Raw genomic sequence first — 18,606 nt, forward strand, 5'->3', positions numbered from 1 at the left:
ATACATTGTACCCTTTACAGCCAGAAGACTACCATCTGGTCAATTAAACACTTCTCTTCAAATCCTTCTATGGACTGCCACATGAGATTAGCTACAGAAAAAAAGTAGTTCTTCACTCTGCATATAAACCTCCTTTTCCAAACATTTGCCCAGCTGCTTCTCAAACTGATAGCACAGTATTTCTATGACCAGCTTTTCCACTTTTCCATATTCTAACCTACCCATTGTGTGAAAAAATGCCGCCCAAATTCCTTATCTGCTTGTCTCCTCCTTAGTTTCAGTCAATGACCTCTTGTTTTCAAATTAGTCACTATCTCAAGCTGCTTACTGACATCAATACATTCCTTTCAGGATCTTCTACTGCTCTGTGGGGACCCCCTTTCGTGCTCCCTTTCCCAAGGAACAGCCCATGTCTGATCAGTCTTTCTTCACAATTCATTTGCCCCAAACCCTGGATAATTAGAATTGCTTTCTACCACACTTTCCTAGTCGCATTTTTTTTTCCAATAAAATCTCCAGAACAACAAATAACTCAAGAAATACGGCTCTTTTAGAGTAAACCCTGACTGTACAAAGAAGAAAAAAACAAAAAAGTTATGTCAATAACTTATTTGCTTTTTGTTTGAAATGTCTATATGCCATAAAGGAAACCTGCTAAAAATGCAGTCCATACAACATTAGAAAACATTAACCAACACCATCTTCCCCATGGTCACTATTTCATTTCACAACAGAAGCCTACAGAACATGCTACATTTTTATCATTTCATGAACTAATAATCGATGACTCTTTAGTGTCAATGAGTCAAAAGCTTTAAAGATTTATATGCCAAAATGTGTTTTACAAAGGAAATAAACACTGTTCTAAATAGTGAGAGTTTGCTGAGCATCCCAGGCTGGACCGTAAAACACTGTCTTATACATTTGCTATACATTTTTGCATGTAGCTGGGGGCCCAGCTCTCATTGTGATTAATTATCTGCTGGGAAAGGCTGCAAGAATGAGCACTATTTGCCTAATTGTGTTTCCAGGGTAACTCATTACATAAAAGTTACAATACATAAATGAAGCTCATTTGAAAAAATAGCCTTATAATGTATGATACGTTTACATGAACACTAACAACTTCCTTCAGAAATTGAAATAGCAATGTTTCAGTTTTATATGCTTAGCATTATTGCTGCTGAGAACTGAGACAGTCTTGTGGATAGCACAATAGTGCACAAAGCAGACCTTAATTTTTTTGGCTTTACCAACCTGCATTTTTTTTTCCTTTTTCCTAGACATAATAATCTGTCTCACCCAAACCTTGAAGACCAGCAACATGATCAATTCAAACTGAGAACATGAAAACAATTAGTTTTTTTAAATCCTGATTTTTTTTTTCTGCAGAATAACACCTATTTCTAATTCCACTTTTTGTCCTTTTACCGCACTCTCCTCCCCCCCCCCCCCCCCCAAAACCTAATCTCTCTTTTACACTGTATATTCTCCCAACCACTGTATGACACGTAGTATGTTTTATTTTCATGGGAGAAGCTGGATCCTGGGCTGAAAAATATTCCCTTATTCCCCAAGAGCATGTCAGAAATAGTCTGCTCTGGACTTGTATCAGCACCACTGAACAATAGAATTTTCTCAGACTTTGCATAAGGACTCAAAAATAAGCAGATTCAATCTATTTTAACATGAATATGGGCAAGCATTTTCTTTCATAAAATCCTTTCAGAGATGAGCTAACCCCACAACTTCATTATGATTGTTAAATCCACACAGCAGATAAGCAAAACCTCAGCAAGGGTTCAGATTAGCCAAAATCATTTGATCACGATGAGTCAGAGGGCGAATTAAGGAATCTTTTGTTTTGCCTTAAAATGTCATGGTATAAACTGCATCTGCTCAGGAGCTGACTCACAAGACCCTCAGACAATAGGGTAGCGGGGGCAAGGGAAGGACTTGGGGAGATAACCTCCGCAGCCAGCCCAGGCGAGAGTGTGTGCGCTCATCAATTATAATCCAAGCTTTTGAATGTGAGAGAATAAACCGCTGGTTTGGCTTTGGTAAATCAAATCTTTTTGCTGGGTTTTAGAATTCGGAAAGCAATACTTTAAAAGGACTTCAAAATTCATATTCGCCTTTCCTTTGACTCATCTCGCTCCAGCTAGTTCAAACACAAGAAAATAGATGGTCAGCAAACCCTACGCAGCTGCTGGCTGGATTAATATCTAAAAATCAAACCATTATCTACACTATCCAAGCCTCTCAGTTCAGAAAAATGAAAGTGGGAAGACTCGTAATCTCATTTTTTTTTAGTTTTTCATGCCAGAAACATTCAATAAAAATGTCTTGCAATATATGGAACTTTTAGTCACTACAATAAGACTGCAGGAAAGACAAGAAATAAGAAAATTCTCAACTTTCCTCCAGAACAGACAAAAAGAAAAAACCTCATCATCTCAGAGTTACCCTGAGTTTGGGGTGAGGAAGGAATATAAAGTAGAACTAAACCTAAATCAGCTTATCTTCCTTAGTTACAAAGAATCAAACTTTTAAATACATCCAGAACATTGAAATTCTCAGTAGAAATCAGCCTCAGAAAAACAGCCTCTGTCAAAAATTCAGCAAGCATTGTTATCTACAAAAACAATCCATTATAATTTTCTCTATTTATTTAAATCATGGAAGTGCACATGAAGTTGAAATAAATCACTTAACTTCTCACTCAAAACTGAACTTGTCTTAAGCTGTCTGTCAAGGAAATGAGAGGTGACTTGGTGACTGTATTAAAATTGTAACACCCATGTAAAAATGGTATCGTAGTTAGATAGCTGTCATAGTTAAAACACATCAAATAGTTCTTACGCATGTTATTGTAAGGCCAGGTTCAATACCACTTAGGTTTTGTTCTTTCTGTGCTAGGTATAGGGTCAGGGTCTTTTAACTACTCTGCAGATGAATCTAGCAATAAAAATATCATAGTAATAAACTGCATGATAAATAGCAGCACAAAGTTACTGGAACAACTAAGTGAAAGGATACACTTCCATTTAAAACTTTCTGCTGACACCACATAGGAATGATAGCACTGAATGGACACTGCTTTTCTTCGAGTGTTCCAGTATCTAATAAGATTATTTCATGTGGCTGTTTGGAGTGAACGCACAGATGCAATCATTACAGACAGTAATGATTGCAAGGACAGTAAAGACAGTGAAATTCATTAAAAATGCGACCCAACAGGAAATCCTTCCTGATGCTCAGCAGAGCCAGAGGGAGTCCCACAGGCCAGCTCTGTGTGGCTCTCAAAGGCAGAAAGGTGTTTGCTGAGAGAGAGCTCCTGCGAGCTCCATGGGAGCTCTTGTGTGTCCTCCCGCCAGCTCAACCCCCCAGGTACACCAAGGGGGCATTTCTACCCTCGGTACCCATTTTAAGGCCCTGCAAGTGCATTGAAATAGCATGCTTTGCTTTTTAAAACACTCTTTACTGCTTTCTTAAAGGGGTTGAGACCATCACACTAATGTGCTGAGTGTCAAGCACAAAACCCTCCCCTACTTGATTTCTTTTCCCCTGCTTTACGCTTTAGGAAGAGGTCCCTTGTTGGTGGTTTTCAGCATCTAAAATAATAGGAGGGATGGCAACAGGCACGACAGTTGAAGATATGAATTTATAACATGTTTAATAGACTAAGCATTAGCACTAATTCAACGAGCAGTAGAAGAAGAAATTGTAAATGACAAAGGCATTTACAGTTAACTGTCTAAGAGAATGCAGGGAAGTAAATCATTACATGAAAAAGGAGCTCCTTTTCTTGTCCTACCCTATTAAAAACCTCACTACAGAGCCAAGGCATTTATTGATTGCTTTCTACTTTCCCACTGCCGAAACTAAGTACTCCTCTATTTACTTTAATTTAAAAATGCATTATTGTCTACTTTCTAATAAACCAGAGAGTGGAACAAGAAACTCAAATTATTCTAAGTTTATTCTTAAAGGTCCGGGTTTTTGGGTGGCGTGGTGTTTTGTTTTTTTTTTGGGTTTTATTTTTTTTTTGAAAGACTGAAGGCCTTAATCCTTAAAAGCCTTTCTGAAAGAAATGTTACTAGATGCTGGCCTTGCAGCTGGGCCCAGATTGAAAGTGCACTTACATTTTTATGTTTAGCGCTGAAGGACTCTGAAGTTAGCCCTCGCACTCCACATAAAAGCTTTGGAAAGGGCATTCTTTGCCACTTGTGCAATTCATTCTCTAAGAAAAGGAAATGGAAAGAAAGATTTCATGTCCAGGGCTTCAGGCCTTTGATCATTTGATGAACATTGGATCCTCAACCTGGGCCTCCAGCTTCTCAGGCCAGACAAAGAAGGCCCCGGCCGCACAGGCTGGGCCTTGGTTCCCGCCCGAACAAAACCTTTGGCGGCCGCACAGTGTGACAGCCTGGGAAAGGCCCACCTCAGCAGGGCTGAGATGCCCGCTCTGCCCTTTGATCTTTCATTTAAACCCCAGCCAAAGCACCAGGTCAGGGGATTTCGCATCACACACCCCCATGGGCAGAGGGGAGCAGGTCAAGAACAAAATGGGGGTGACCGATCTCCAAAAAGCCCTGTGACGCCTTTCTCTGGCCAGTTTCACATGACTTGTCTGGCATTGTGAAGAGCTAAGCCCACACTTAAAATGGAATTTGACATTACATGGTACAATGGAGTCAATAAATGGCATTCTTCAGTGCTTTTACAACAAAGTCAACCCTCCCTTAAGTGGCTGAAAGCCCCAAGCTAGAAAATACTCCTATTTACTTCTTTATGCAAGTAAGTTGCATATACTTTAAATCTAGTTTTCATGACGGCCGATGACTGAAATGAGCCAAACAAACACAAAGGTCTACATTAATTTTACGATGTACCATTGCTTCTATTTTTAAAGACTGGCTTGTCACGTGGCATGTAACGAGCATTGGAAATATCTCCCTATTCCTCCACAGAGTGAAACCCTGTTTTCCAACGAGCATCAGAAACTCATCCCACTGAAAAATTTATTTTCAGGATAGTGCTAAGGAGAAGGCAAACACACGACTTCTTTTAAGATGAGCAGCTAGTTCCACATGATGCTCACAGGCAGAACATTCAGTCCACGTTTGACGAGACATGTTAACAGAATCTGGAGAGAAAGAAAACACTAAACTCTTCTTTCTAAAGGGACAGGGTGCCACTATGTCCCACAGGGCTGGGACATGCAGGATGCAAGAGCTGATGACAGCGAAGCATGGAGTGTGCTTTTAAAATACATGTAAAAATATGTCTGCGCTAGGAGATTTTAAACAACTGTAAACTGACTACAACTCAAATAATTAAATACTGTTTCTCTCTATAAATTAATATACATTTTTACAATCAATACTTTTTCTTTAAATGCACATATCTGCGTAATGCCAGATCAAGGTGTCTTAAGAACTCAGGTTAAGAAGTAAAAAAGGAAAAGTACTATTTTTTGTTTATCTTCAACCTCCTAAAATTTCTCTTCCTCTTAAAATGCAGTTCTATGAAACTGTGAAACAAACATGGTCAAAGGAATGGAGAAGGGGTACAAAACATGAATGAAGTTGACTATTATGTGTTTTAACCTACAGTCAGGTTAAAAGACATAATAGTCTTTGAACACTCCCACTTTTTAGCTTCCTTCTTTTGAAGACAGTATCAGTATTTAAAATTTGGTTTAGTTCTAACATACAAAGATTACTTCAGGATATCTCAAGTACTTCCCACCATGAACCATTTACCTATCAATAAAAAGTAAAGAAATGGCCCCAATCTCTAGAGAATTATAGACTTCATTTTCAAGAAACAACAGTATTCATTTATGTTGACACATGATTTTCCACTTCATAAAATTACATTTTAGAGATAAGGAAACTCAGAAACAGAAAAGTTTTAAAAATTGTTCAATACTGGATGGTGGCAGCACTAGGAACAGAGTATTAGATGATTTATTTTCAGTCCTCTATCCTGTTCACTGCAGTCCTCTTCCACCTAAGAGAAAAATCTGTGCAGCACATGAGGCCCTGCCTGGTACTGTCTTTTCTGGGTGAAAGAGAAGTACTGGTGTTTGATCATCATGGCTGGACAGGTGACAGAGGACTGGGCAACACTCATGAAGCAGCCCAGGACTTAACTCACTTACCCACTAAATAAGGATTCTACAGCCTAAGGTATCTTCTTCTAAAACCTGTAATAACTATTTTAAATGAAAAGTTTAAAAATTCAAGTACTTCTCAATAGCACAAAACCACCTGCTCATTCACAAAGCATTTGCATTTGGGTTTGTTTGAAATTGCTATGAAAATAAAACTTAAGAATGCTCAGGAAAGAGTACGATTTGCCTCTAATTTATTCTCAGATTTTCTGTGAATATTGCTCCCTACGTTGTCATGGCAACACAAGCACATCTTTCAGTACCAAGGAAGTAACAAGCCTTTTGATTCTCACCTTTGGCCATTTTATTGAGAACCATGTCAATTAGAATGTAGGTTCCACTTCTTCCCGCACCATCACTGCCAACAGAAAGGGAAAAAGAAAAAAATAAAGCCTATCAATGTGCATCTAGACTTAACACGAAGGCACCTGCCCTCAGTGTTATACTGTTACACATGGGGGAAGAGGAGAGAACAAGGGGCTAAAGTAGGATACTGAGAGAGGAGAGAAAGCTTGCACTGAATTAACACAAGCTGTTTGTGGAAGATTAACTATTAGCCTGCACAGGTAACAGGACTCTGCTCTGACTTTTTTAAGCCAAGTTGTGCTTATGCAAGAAAAGCATTTTAAACACTGGAAAAGTCACTAACCCTAAAACAGGATGTGTTTCTGTTCAGAAAGCGTACATATAATGAGCTTATAGTCACCTGTATATGTGATCAAGAATCACAGAATAAGTTAGACCAGAACACTATCAGAACATCCCACAATGTTGCTGATTGCATTTTTAACACAGTAGTCAGAGAGAATGCATATAAAGACCTATTTGAGAACCAAAATATTTGATTACTGAGGGACTTTTGATTACCAAGGGTAATCTTTCTTCACTATACATCACAAGAGGTTTGGTCTTTCTTTTTACTTTTCCCTTTAATTCTTACTTAGTTGCAAAACCCAGAAAAAATATTGTGCAATTCCTAAGAAACAGCTTTAACTTTTGTTTGTACCATCAGCCCTTCCTCAGAGATGTGAGACCAAGCCTTGGGAGGGGGGAAGCTTCCTCATCTGAATGCAGCTTGTGTCCCTTTCAGAGAGCAACGTGTAATTGCCAGCACGATGCTCTTTTAGAGCTGCTGTTAGCAAACATAATTAAGACTTTAAGTAAAAGCTTTTTTTCTTTCCCTCCCCAAAATTTTTATAAAGGTGCATGTGTGACCAATTAGACTGGTATGTAGTTTTATTAATTAAGCCATTATTTTTACTGATAGCTCAATTTGTGTACAAGAATTAATGAAAAGAAAAATAATAGAACAGTGTGAAGCGTGTTATCACATTCTGTTTACAGGCAGGCTCTGAAACTTAATTTTTGCTAAGTCTCTGTAGATACAGGTTTTTTCAGTTACCAGATCAGTGCTTAGAGAAAAAGAGGTAACGATAATAATTTTTTTTATGTCTATGAAGAGAACAAAGACACAATCTTATTAGTTAAGCTGAATAATGAGTAACAAGGCAGTGATCAGGCCCAATAAAAACAAAAACTACTGAGCTGATAGCAGACATTTCCATCCATCACAGTAAGTAACGAGGAAGAAACTTGAAGGCTCTTCATTCTGCATCAAATGTTTCTCTTCTCAGGCTTCCTGAGTGCAATGCAGACAAGCCTCCTCCAGAGCATTCACCTCTGCAGAGGGCCTCCTTGCAACCAGTGGAACCCTGCTGAGCCACACATGAGAAACATATTCTTTCCCTCCTCACTCCCACCCAAAGTGGAGGGCCACATGTCAAACAACCTGCCTCTTAGCAGGGCTGGTTTTCTATCTTCCTTATCTACAAGAATATAATCAATAAATGAGTGCAACATTCTCCTTAGAATCTCCAATGGCAAAACCAATCATTAACATTGTTATTATAAAGTGTTTCATTGGCCTGCCGAATAGCTTTTGCGTGCATCTATCAGAATGTCAGGCCTAAAGATAAACTGTGCTTAAAGGATTAGTCAATCTCTGAGTAGGTTTTTACTCCCTGACATTGCTCTCCTCTTACCATGATCACTAATAGCAAGCAAAGAAGAAATAACACATAATTGAAGGTTAATAAAATAGACCGAACTGGAAGGGAATGCAAGCAAACACTATACACTATCATTTTGAAGGAGATTTATGACATTGAAATGTTACTTGTGTAGGAAAGGGTGGCCATACATTAACAAGTCTTGGCACAACATCTATGAAGTCATAGGAAAGGATTATTTTATTACGAAAACAGATCCCAACTATTAATTAGTATTAAAACCCAGTTGAATTACATGTAATACCTTAATACCTTCAGCCTACCCCACTATCCATTTAGTGATTCGTCTAAAGCTTTAATTTGCTCATATTGTTTATGTCTATATTAAACTCTTACACATAAAAATCTCTCTAAAGCTATTTTAGAAATTGTACTTGCCTGCAATGAACAACTACTGGACAAGAGCGACCCCTGTAGCACTTGTTTACTTTTCTGAAATAAAACAGACACAAAAAATTAATTGAGCATATTACATCCTGCTTCTTTTGCCAACTGTCAAAAATAAGCAAAAAGAAAAAACAAATATTGCAGGTTGATAATTTCCTTATATAATAAGCAGTTGTTACATACATAATCCTGTATCAAGTTTGCTTCTGCTTTGCTGCTGTAGAAATCCCAGAAAACATCCCATTATCGTTGTTGGATAGGCAAAATAAATGAGCTATTTTCTCAAATGTCTCATGTCTTAGCTCCAAAACTAAGATTATCTTGAGATGCTTTAATTTTCAAGCCAACTTTGAGTTCATGAGCTTGTTCAAAGAAATATCAAAGAGCATCAAACTGAATCCAAAACTAAAAAGGCTATTCCACCATACTTTGTACAGTATGTGCCGATTTGTTAAACCAATTCTCCCCAGAAAGACAAATACCAACTCCTGAAAAGTTTCTCATAAAATTGTAAAATGTAACGTGCTGTGGTAAAAATAACTAAACCCATCAGTAAGCTTTACTGCTTTGGTTCCAGTGCAGAAGTCTTATATTTTTAATATTTACACACTATTGTCTTTCACACCTTCCTGGTTATACATTCTCAGTGGCCAGAGAATCTATGCGAAATCAATCAATAAAAGTACAGCTACAGAACAGGTCTGCTGGTATGTAAATTCAATGAAGGAATTAACTGGTGCTGAAGCAAACCAAGATACTCAGTCTAGGAATGGAGCCCACAAAATTGGTTTAGATCTATTTAAATTGCCTTACAAAAAAAAAAAAAATCCCAAACTCTTTCTTCTCCTCTCGGATATATTTTGCATGTCAAGTATGTTACAAGCCCCCAAAACCATAAAATACGCACACATATGTTAACAAGACAAGCTGAATAAAGGCTAAAATGGGAAAGCATTGCTTCAGGAAATCAAAACCTTTCATTCAATTTGCTTGATGAGATGTTTGAGTTTACTGGAGCTAGAAGGTTTCCTATAAAACCTTTTCATAGGGTAGCTTCCAAGGGGTGCCCAGACCCGCCAAGAGTTCCTAGCTCAGCAGTGTTATATAGGATCCTGACTGCTAAACTGAAGTGAGCTGCTGGAATTTGGCAACTGTGGTACAATGATATGAATTTTAAAGCATAACTAACCTACTGAATCATTTAGTTCTTGGCTGTTCATCTATTCGCTAACATCTGTGCTGTGAAAACACGCATATATCTTTAAATACTGCTTACAGTATAGACTAAAGATGCCTAAACTTCTAAATCTGACAAGAAGTCAAGATACCTGGAACTCAACCCAAACAGGCCACGGAGATGTTGGTGTTGTCCCAAGAAGCTGTGTTTTCACATTCTGCTTTTTATTATATAAGTTTCAAACCAAACTTGTTAACAATATTAAATTCATGCAATGATTCCATTTACACATTAGAATTCAGGATTTTTTTTCACAATTCTTACTCTTTCACTTACTGATGTAAATCATACTTGCAGAGACATTCTGCCTCTATTTATATTCCTTGGATGTAAGTAATTAATGCAGTAGAACAATGTTCTATGAAATAAGTGACAAGGCATTGAGAAGCACCTGAGTTTAGAAGTTAAATGGACCATTTATAATGTCCATAAATGCATGTACATGGAGGCACTACCAAGCAAAACTTCAGTGAATTAAGCTGCAGGATGGTTTTCACATGAATGAACCATTCAGTTCTTGGTGATCATATCTGAGGATCTACTCCTTCTATACAATATAAAACCTGATATTAGTTTTTTGTATTGTACTGTAAATTATATTTGAAACATTTGCAACAGTGTCTGTCAAAATCAGTCTGCATTCTCCTATGCGCAGCTGGTCACCGTCCCATCCCCTCCACCCCCCATCATGTGCATTAGTAAAGAGTTGTTTCTGCATTTAAGGTATTAAATAAAAGCTAATAACTACAGAGGGGTATTTCCCATTTCTTTTTCTGCTTGTGTGGTTCCTTTGTTCCTTGTATGGCATCAGTAATAAGATATTTTCATGTTGTGACTAGCCATCTACCAAAGTCCTAATATAATTTCAATGAGAAACTCGATCTCAACCTATCAGTAAATCAGACCTCTCAGTAAATCAGACAGCCAGAGACACATGTTAGGGAAAGACACCTTATGTTTGTCAGTTTTATTGAAGGCGTTTCAAACATTTTCATTATCACACATTTCAGAACACACATTATAACAAAGGGTTTCAATCCAGCTGGTTCATAGATTTGTCTATATATATAGTTTATGAAAATATTTAGAAGTGCAGCAACGTCTCATTTCATTCTTAGTTCTGGCTAATGAGAGTCAGCTGAAAATTCATCAGTAAGCAAAGTTCTTAAATGTTGAAGAAAATATATATATTATATATATACATATACAGGAAGAATTAACTTAGAAAGAATGATTAGTAATACAAACCAACCCTTGGCTCATTGAGTGAAAAAGAAATCATCATGCAAACCATCAGCAAGCAAAGGTCAGAGGTCGTTAGAGGCTCAGAAAAGGGGTTTCCCACATTGTCCCTGCAGCAGAGTCACAGTTTCCAATGATCACTTTTGTGACTATGCAACTGGGCTCATATTACTAGCTGCAACATCACAAAAATGACACTGGCAACCGCTAATTAGCTGGCAAAATAAGAATTTGTCCATTTTTAAAGTGAGCAGTGTTAGTAAATGCCATTGCACACAGCGAGAAGTGATAGCATAGTAGATATATATTTTAAGCAAAGCCCTCACATGTGATGCTAATTATCTTTTAGCTTAGCAGTCCCTCTTTAAAGTGTAAATGTGCTCCCTCTGGGCTCGAGAAATATTTAATGACACATATCAGTGCATGACTAACAAGCTAGTCCAGAGCAATAATGATTGGTCTATTGTTCAAAATGAAATTAGGACTCCAGAAGCATTTAAAACTGACCAGTGGTTTCTGTAGTAGCCTCACCTCTCAGGGACTGTCTTTGACACAGATTTTAAAAATATATAGAATAATCTCTTTTTGTGCAATTTGCACCTATGTTACAAAAGTATGGTAGATAATTCTGCAAAGTTTAAGGTATCTGCTAGTTGCAAAATCATCTAAAACACTGTCTGATACATAGTGAGAGAAATGTAACCTTTCAGTTTTCAAAGAGACTTGTAAAATTTACTTAAATAAAAATTTTAAGGTCCATATTTCCACAGACTCTGGGCAAGGTAATTTTGGGAATCCAATTTTTCTTGGCGATGAATTATAAAAAAATAGAGGGTTGGTTATGTATATGCTTAATTTCATATATGTATGTGAATATATAAATATACACACATATCCATATATATATACAAACACACTGAATGCACATAAAAACATAGATAAGGTTAAGAGAAATGAGAGCAGCCCCTTCTTTGCGCTACCTTACTATGAGTGTGGTAACGCTATCAGGCATTTATTGTGGGGCCTTTGTGACTCAGCTGTTGTAATTCAATGGAGTTTGTACTTTGAATAGAAAGCTTCAGGTGCAAAACATGGGTTGTACAAATGAATTCCAAAGACATTATTTTAGCAATAGTGCATTAGGTTTCTTGTCATTAAAAAAAAAAATAAAATCAGGAAAGTCAGATGACCAAGAAAACTGAGATTCATAAACCAGCTATTGTGCATGACAAAATCCCTTTTCAGGAGGAATTTTACTATGCATTCAGTATTATGACTTCATTATACAAAATCTGCACGTAGCAAATGATTACAGTACCCTACCCTGGACTGTGAATACATATGAAATGAACACTCAGAATTCAATTAAATCTTAACAGGTTCATTCTCATACTGGCTTCAAATACAAAGAATGGCAGCTCCACTACTCTTCTCACCTAGTTATCATTTTTCTCTTTCAAAGTATTGCACAACACTTCTTCAACGTGGCTATTTAACTCTTACACGATATCACTCTAAGAAGTACTTTCTTGGAGATGTGAACTCTGACTTTCTGAAGATCTAATCCTGCAGTCATGCAGGGACCTCAATTCTTACTGAAGCAACTCAGAGTTGAGGTGGTCCGAACTTCAGATGTCCTGGCTGTACAGGCTCATTTATAGTCTAGTTAGAATTCCTAGCAGCTTTCCCACTAACTTCAGAAAAAGTAAAATCAGATGTTGTGTTGGCTCCGTGCTGCAGCCTCACACAGTTTAATGGAACCAGTTCAGATTTTCTTTTACAGAAATTCACAACAGGCAACTTCCTTGGTACCAAAGCAAACAGAAAACAACCTATAAAAATCACAGTAAAGTTTGAACCCAGAGAAGAAAACCTTGAAAATTCAATTACAGTTTCAACTCCATCCTATGGCTGTGCTTCATTCCTTCACAATTTCTTTTGAGTTGCTACTCTGTAGCATAGCTTTATACTCTTACCTAGCCATTGCTCCTAGTGATGCAGTACAGCTGTATTGTTACTTGACCTGCACCACGTGAGATGACTCTTCGCTTTGAAGAGCCTTGCAATATCTATGAGAATACTGATGGATGAAGGGTGGCATTTAGTCCTAAATTTTTAAGGGTAAGATTTTGCCAACAGAGAACTGTACAAACAGCTCCCTTTGGATATAAGCCAGCTTCTCCCCCTTAGGTGCAGATGTGTAAATCTGACTGGCATCAGCCAGAGCTCCCAGCACATATTGAAAGAAGTTTGGACCTTTTGAGCACTGAGCCCCTTCTAATCACTTTGGGGGGTTGTAGGTGATATTGTAGTACAGAGATGAAAACATGTGATCCCACAGGCTGCTTGTGGATTGAGAACCAACTCCCCAAACCTCCCAGAGATTCATTAGTCATAAGCGCATCGCTGTGGATTAGCTGATACACGCTAACACCTACACATGAGGCACTGGGCACAGTTTGCAATCAAACGGAGATTATTTCAGACCAGTATTTATCATGCATGGCTTTCATTTTCAAATTAAAATTTAGATAGGCACAGCAAACATTAGAGAAGGTGGCAAGGACTTTCACAGGTTTTGCCTTTGTATATTTGTATTTTAAAGCCACGTTGACTTTCTTGAAAATTCCAGAGGGTACGCTTTGTCAACACTTTCATCTGCTTTCTCAAATTTCCACCTTCTTGCAGCCAAAGAAGGTCTACAGACCTTACTGTTTGATCCTTATGAGCAAATGCTCTCATGGCAATGCTGTTATTGCCATATGACTCCATTGTGATTTTTTTTTAATCCAAGCATGCTTATACTACATAATTTTCGAGATTCCTTCAATAAGGATCTTAGGGGAGCCACACAAAAAGCCTGGAAGTTGCAGAATGGATAAATACTTGGAAAACAAAGAAATACAGAAGCACTGAAGAGCTGAACAAAGGGAGAAAAGCTATCTACCTCTAAACAGGAAATGAGTATGTCCTAAAACCAGGCAACATCTATGTGTGAAACAACATTATACATCGACCTACTGCAGATTTTTGTGTTAGTTTAGCATTGTGGCATCACAGGCTGAGGACTCCCTTTTCAAACCAGAAATATTTAAAAGACAAGTAAAAGGACTAGTTTAGCTCCTCAGATATGTATGGTCTTCAAACAAACTGTAATACTTTGTGCTTTACCTGCGGAAATCCAGAAGTGATCTTGTGGAAGCAGGAACCCTCTGATCATTCCAGCTGAGGAAGTGGAACTGTGTCACTGTGCGCGTCTCGTTTGTCTGCAGGTTCTTCAGGTAGAAGCTCCTCACAAGGAAATCCTCGCACCAGATGTGCTCAGAAACAAGGTTTACCTACACCCCACAGGAAGGAACAGAGATCAGCAATTTCAGTTGCAAGCCACACATTCAGGATTGCAGGTATAAGATGTCTGAAATGAAGGAATTGCATGAGGTCTACTTTCGTTAGTAAATTGGCCAGTGCTGAGAAAATATTTTTGATTTAGCAGTCAATGTAGTTGTCAGGAAGGGGTCAGCTGCCATTGCTACTCTATTCAAAACATAAGAAAAATTCTTGACAGTCTTAATGAAAAAGGAAAAATCACTAAATTGAAACTTTTTATTTTTATGTGAATACAAAAGACACTGCCTGAAAATGTGTTAGACTCCAGTTGCTTTCTACTCAGAAATGTCCACAATGCACTGCCCAGGCCACTCTCAGAGGTCTTAAAAATCTGCGTTGAATTCATATGAGAAGTGAAAAGTCAGTTTCTTCTGCTACGTAGAAAAAAAAAAGCATTAAAAAATGAAGGTTATTTGCAGAGCTCATCTTTTCTGAAAACGAGTTTGTGAACATTTTAGTATAAACAACAGTAATTCCTTCACATTTTCCTATTATTCGTATTTGGCATTGTGGCATTATTTTCCTCCTCTGCTCAGCTGGACAACTGGAAAAATCTGACAGCCATTGTCAATGTTACACTGCAACAAAATTGGTGATACGATATTTTGGGCTAGAAGCCTAAAGCAAAAAATAAAAATATGTATTTGCTGTTGTGACTGAAACAAGAGGTAAAAATAGATAGCGTTAATTACTAAAGCTATACAGAGGCTTTTCTACAAAGATATACACATGGCTTTCCTAAGGCAAAATTCACTAGTTCTAAAAATACTATTTTTCCTGTAAAAAATAAATACACACTTTCCTATTTCAACTACTTGAAAAACGATTTGAAAGACCAAATTATTGTCCATGTTTTCATTGTAATACTTGGCTCATAATTTACTAGATTTTATTCAGCTATTAAAACTGCACTTGCATTTTCTACAAATCCAAAACTACTTGAAGGCACACAAAGTGTATTTAAGAGCCCTCAGCTCAACCTCCAGGTTAGATCGGCTTAAACACCATTTTGTCCCACATGAAATCAATGAAATCAACCCATACACTTACTGTCACGTTTACAACCAGATATTCTGTTTAGGTACCTCATAGATGTGGTAGAGGTTTGACCCTTCGTCTGGCCAATAGTGGTAGCACTGTTTGACTCCGTTTTCCACGAGGGGTGTCAGCATGACAATAACGACACAGCCGTTCTCCCAGACCATCTGCAGACAAAGAAAGACACCGTGGCCACATTGTGACTGCCTAATTACTGCGTGACATGTATAATTACTGCACTCAGACACACAATCAAAATTTATTCCATTCACAGGAAATTTATTTCATTTTCATTAGACACTTTTACTCTGCAGCTGCTTTCAAATCCCTGAATAAACTGGCACCATATTTTGCAGGAGTCCATGAAATATTAAAGAATTTCCCGCGATTTCAGTTAGGGTCTTCCACAAAACCTCTCCTTGTTCCTGGTACTGTGTTCAGCTGTTTTTCTGTCGAACTTTAAGATCCACAAAGGGAACGGTGAATGACGCTTGCAGGACACACAGTTATTTGGGATTTGATATTTAATAGTAAAGCAGTACAGACCTACTAAAGTCACATGTGATGAAACCTGTTTGTGTCCTCAACCCTGTGTCGTTTTACAGTTTGCCATGCAGCAAAAGCTATTGCAGTACGGCATTGCTGAAACAATCATAAAAGTTGAATCTGATCAACAGTAATGAGGAAAAGGCAGGAAAAACCTAAATCAAATATGTTCTTCCAGAAACATTTCAGATGAAGAAATCATTCCTCCAAACACACATTTATAAAAGATTTGTTGCAAATGGCCATTACTTTTTCTTTCTTCTTCCTTCTTTTTTCTTTTCTGTTTTTTTTTTTTAAAAAAAATAACTTCCTTTTTTTTTCTTCTCCTTTCTCTTTCCCCTTTTCCTTTTTCTTTTTCTATTTTCCTTTTTGTCTTTTCTTTCGTTCTCTTTCTCCTCTTTCTCTTTCCTTATTCCTTTTGTTTTCTCCTCTCTTTTCTATCGTCTCTCTTTTCCCCTTTTATTTTCCTCTTTTTTTTTTTTCCTCCTTTTTTCTGGAGGTAGGAGGAAAGTCCAGCTCCTGCTGCAGGTGGTGCATTCAGTGCACAGGTACAGCAGGAACAGATGAAAACAGTGTTTCTTCGCTACCAGCATGATTGCTTAATAATTTAGACCAGGCACAGAGTAGGATACAGGAATCCAGCACATCCTCACCTAATGGATTTGTGGATATCTCCCACAAACAGCAAACAAGCAAAGATGCTCTGGTCTGGCATATCTCTCTTCCAAATACAAATGGCTGAACAAAAAGGCTCCTATGAATTAATACCAAGCAGCATAATCACTAAAAACTGTTATTATTATGCTGTACATTGATGTTATATTTGCATACAACTTTCATTGTCTTTTTGCTAGCATATAAAATTACTGAATGAAGAGAAAACTGCTCTTTTTGTGAAGGGTTATGTTTATTTCACAGAAATATTTATAAGCAACTGTATTGACATGTAAATTTTGTAAACAAAAAAGGCCTTTGTCTAAACTGTGCAAAGATGAGATGATACATTCAATTCAAGGATTATTTTTTTTTAATTACATATCAAATAAAAAGGTTTCCCATTCATGGATAATGATGTTGTCTTCCCTTTTAAGAATAGCTTGCATGTCGAGAAACAAATTACATTTTCCTTCCTTTCTTTTTTTTTCATTTTGTAACATAATTAAAATAACTTTTAAACCCAGCTTAGAAATTCATTTAGAGAAATGCATCTAGGGTTTGCAGAGAATGGGGTTATTTATCAATTTAAACAGAAGCGGGGAAAAACTTACAGCTGAATATAAGGAATAAAAATAATCTTCCTTACCTTCTTTATTTTTTTCCCTTAAAAAGATTTTTAAATAATAAATTGTCTGTAATCCACTCACCCTCTTGTTAGAAACTCATAATGCCACAAAGCCAGCTAAAATACTTTAAATTGACAGCTAATTTATTTTACAGACAGATGTAGATTTATCATTTGTATCTTTTTTGTACTGCATTTGTTTTAGGCAGCAGCTGGGAACCTTTTTTGTATGTGAGGAAGATGATACAGATCTCATTCATTCTAACATAGTTTCACCTTTTCTAGTCAGCAATCAGACTAAGATAAGTATTCAAAACATGCATCTTACTTTAAAACTAGCCCCACTAAATCAGTACTTTCATCACATAATGATTTAATGTGCCTCTAGAAGGTATAGAAGCTCATTGAAGCCATTACGAAAATGAGGAGAAACACAGTTTTTATGAGTGTAATAAAAATACAATGATCTAGACCATAAACTAATCATCTACCACTCTGCTTGTGCCACCCAAGTGTAACATTATAAAAGCCCACTCATTTAGAGAGGAATCCTTACAGTTTGGCAACCCTGTTCATTGGTTCAAAGATACAGCATTTCATTACAGAGGGACTGACTGCATCTCTGAAGATTTCATTAAGCATAAATCCAAATGAAAGTTAATTTAAACAAACAATTTGAAAGTTACTCTGGGGTATAATATTTCTTTTAGGTCATTGTGTGAAAATGTAGAAGTCAAACCTACTAAATCAAGGATGCAATGCAATCTAGTGCCATCATCCCTGTTACAGCATCTCCTGTGCTTACCATTGAGATGGAATTTTCACTAAGACTCACAGTCTGTGACTGGAGGACTACAGTATTTTCTTTGTTTTCCTTGGTAACTTAAATATTAGACCATCAGGCTGCTACCCAGATTTCTTTCCAAGTAACACAGAAGTGGCATGAATCAAAGGCAGTTCATGGAGTTTTATACTGTCACCTGTTCACTACCCCATCTTTAACTTGGTGATGGGTTTTTCAAAAGCCCTCCCAACACTTAACACTTTGCTATGTGCCCTGTCCAGACATGGCCATGTATTAGAAAGTGGCCCCGAGGAGTGTGTCTTTGTAACAAAGGAACAGGTAGCACAGACCTGCTCTGCACAATCCCAGTACAGCCTTCGGAGAAGAGCATCTGGATATCAGACATTTCAGCTGGGCTTGGAGAGTAAAGGCGGAGGCTTGGTTTCAAATTCA

At 37.4% G+C, this 18,606-nt stretch overlaps 1 protein-coding gene across 5 annotated transcripts in view; it reads right to left on the minus strand.

Moving 5' to 3' along the window:
• PTPRN2 (protein tyrosine phosphatase receptor type N2) overlaps positions 1-18,606 on the minus strand; it is a 657,474-nt gene that overhangs the window by 19,216 nt on the left and 619,652 nt on the right. For all 5 annotated transcript variants that reach the window (XM_062621502.1, XM_062621503.1, XM_062621499.1 and 2 more), the window contains 4 exons: positions 15,589-15,708; positions 14,288-14,454; positions 8,629-8,682; positions 6,475-6,539 (listed from right to left, as the gene is read on the minus strand). In XM_062621502.1, the coding sequence (XP_062477486.1) occupies positions 6,475-6,539; positions 8,629-8,682; positions 14,288-14,454; positions 15,589-15,708 (406 nt within the window). The remainder of the gene's footprint in view (positions 1-6,474; positions 6,540-8,628; positions 8,683-14,287; positions 14,455-15,588; positions 15,709-18,606) is intronic.

This window comes from Pezoporus occidentalis, unplaced genomic scaffold (genome assembly GCF_034315485.1).
Source record: "Pezoporus occidentalis ecotype Australia unplaced genomic scaffold, CSIRO_AGI_Poc_V1 ctg23, whole genome shotgun sequence".
Lineage (NCBI taxonomy): Eukaryota > Metazoa > Chordata > Aves > Psittaciformes > Psittacidae > Pezoporus > Pezoporus occidentalis.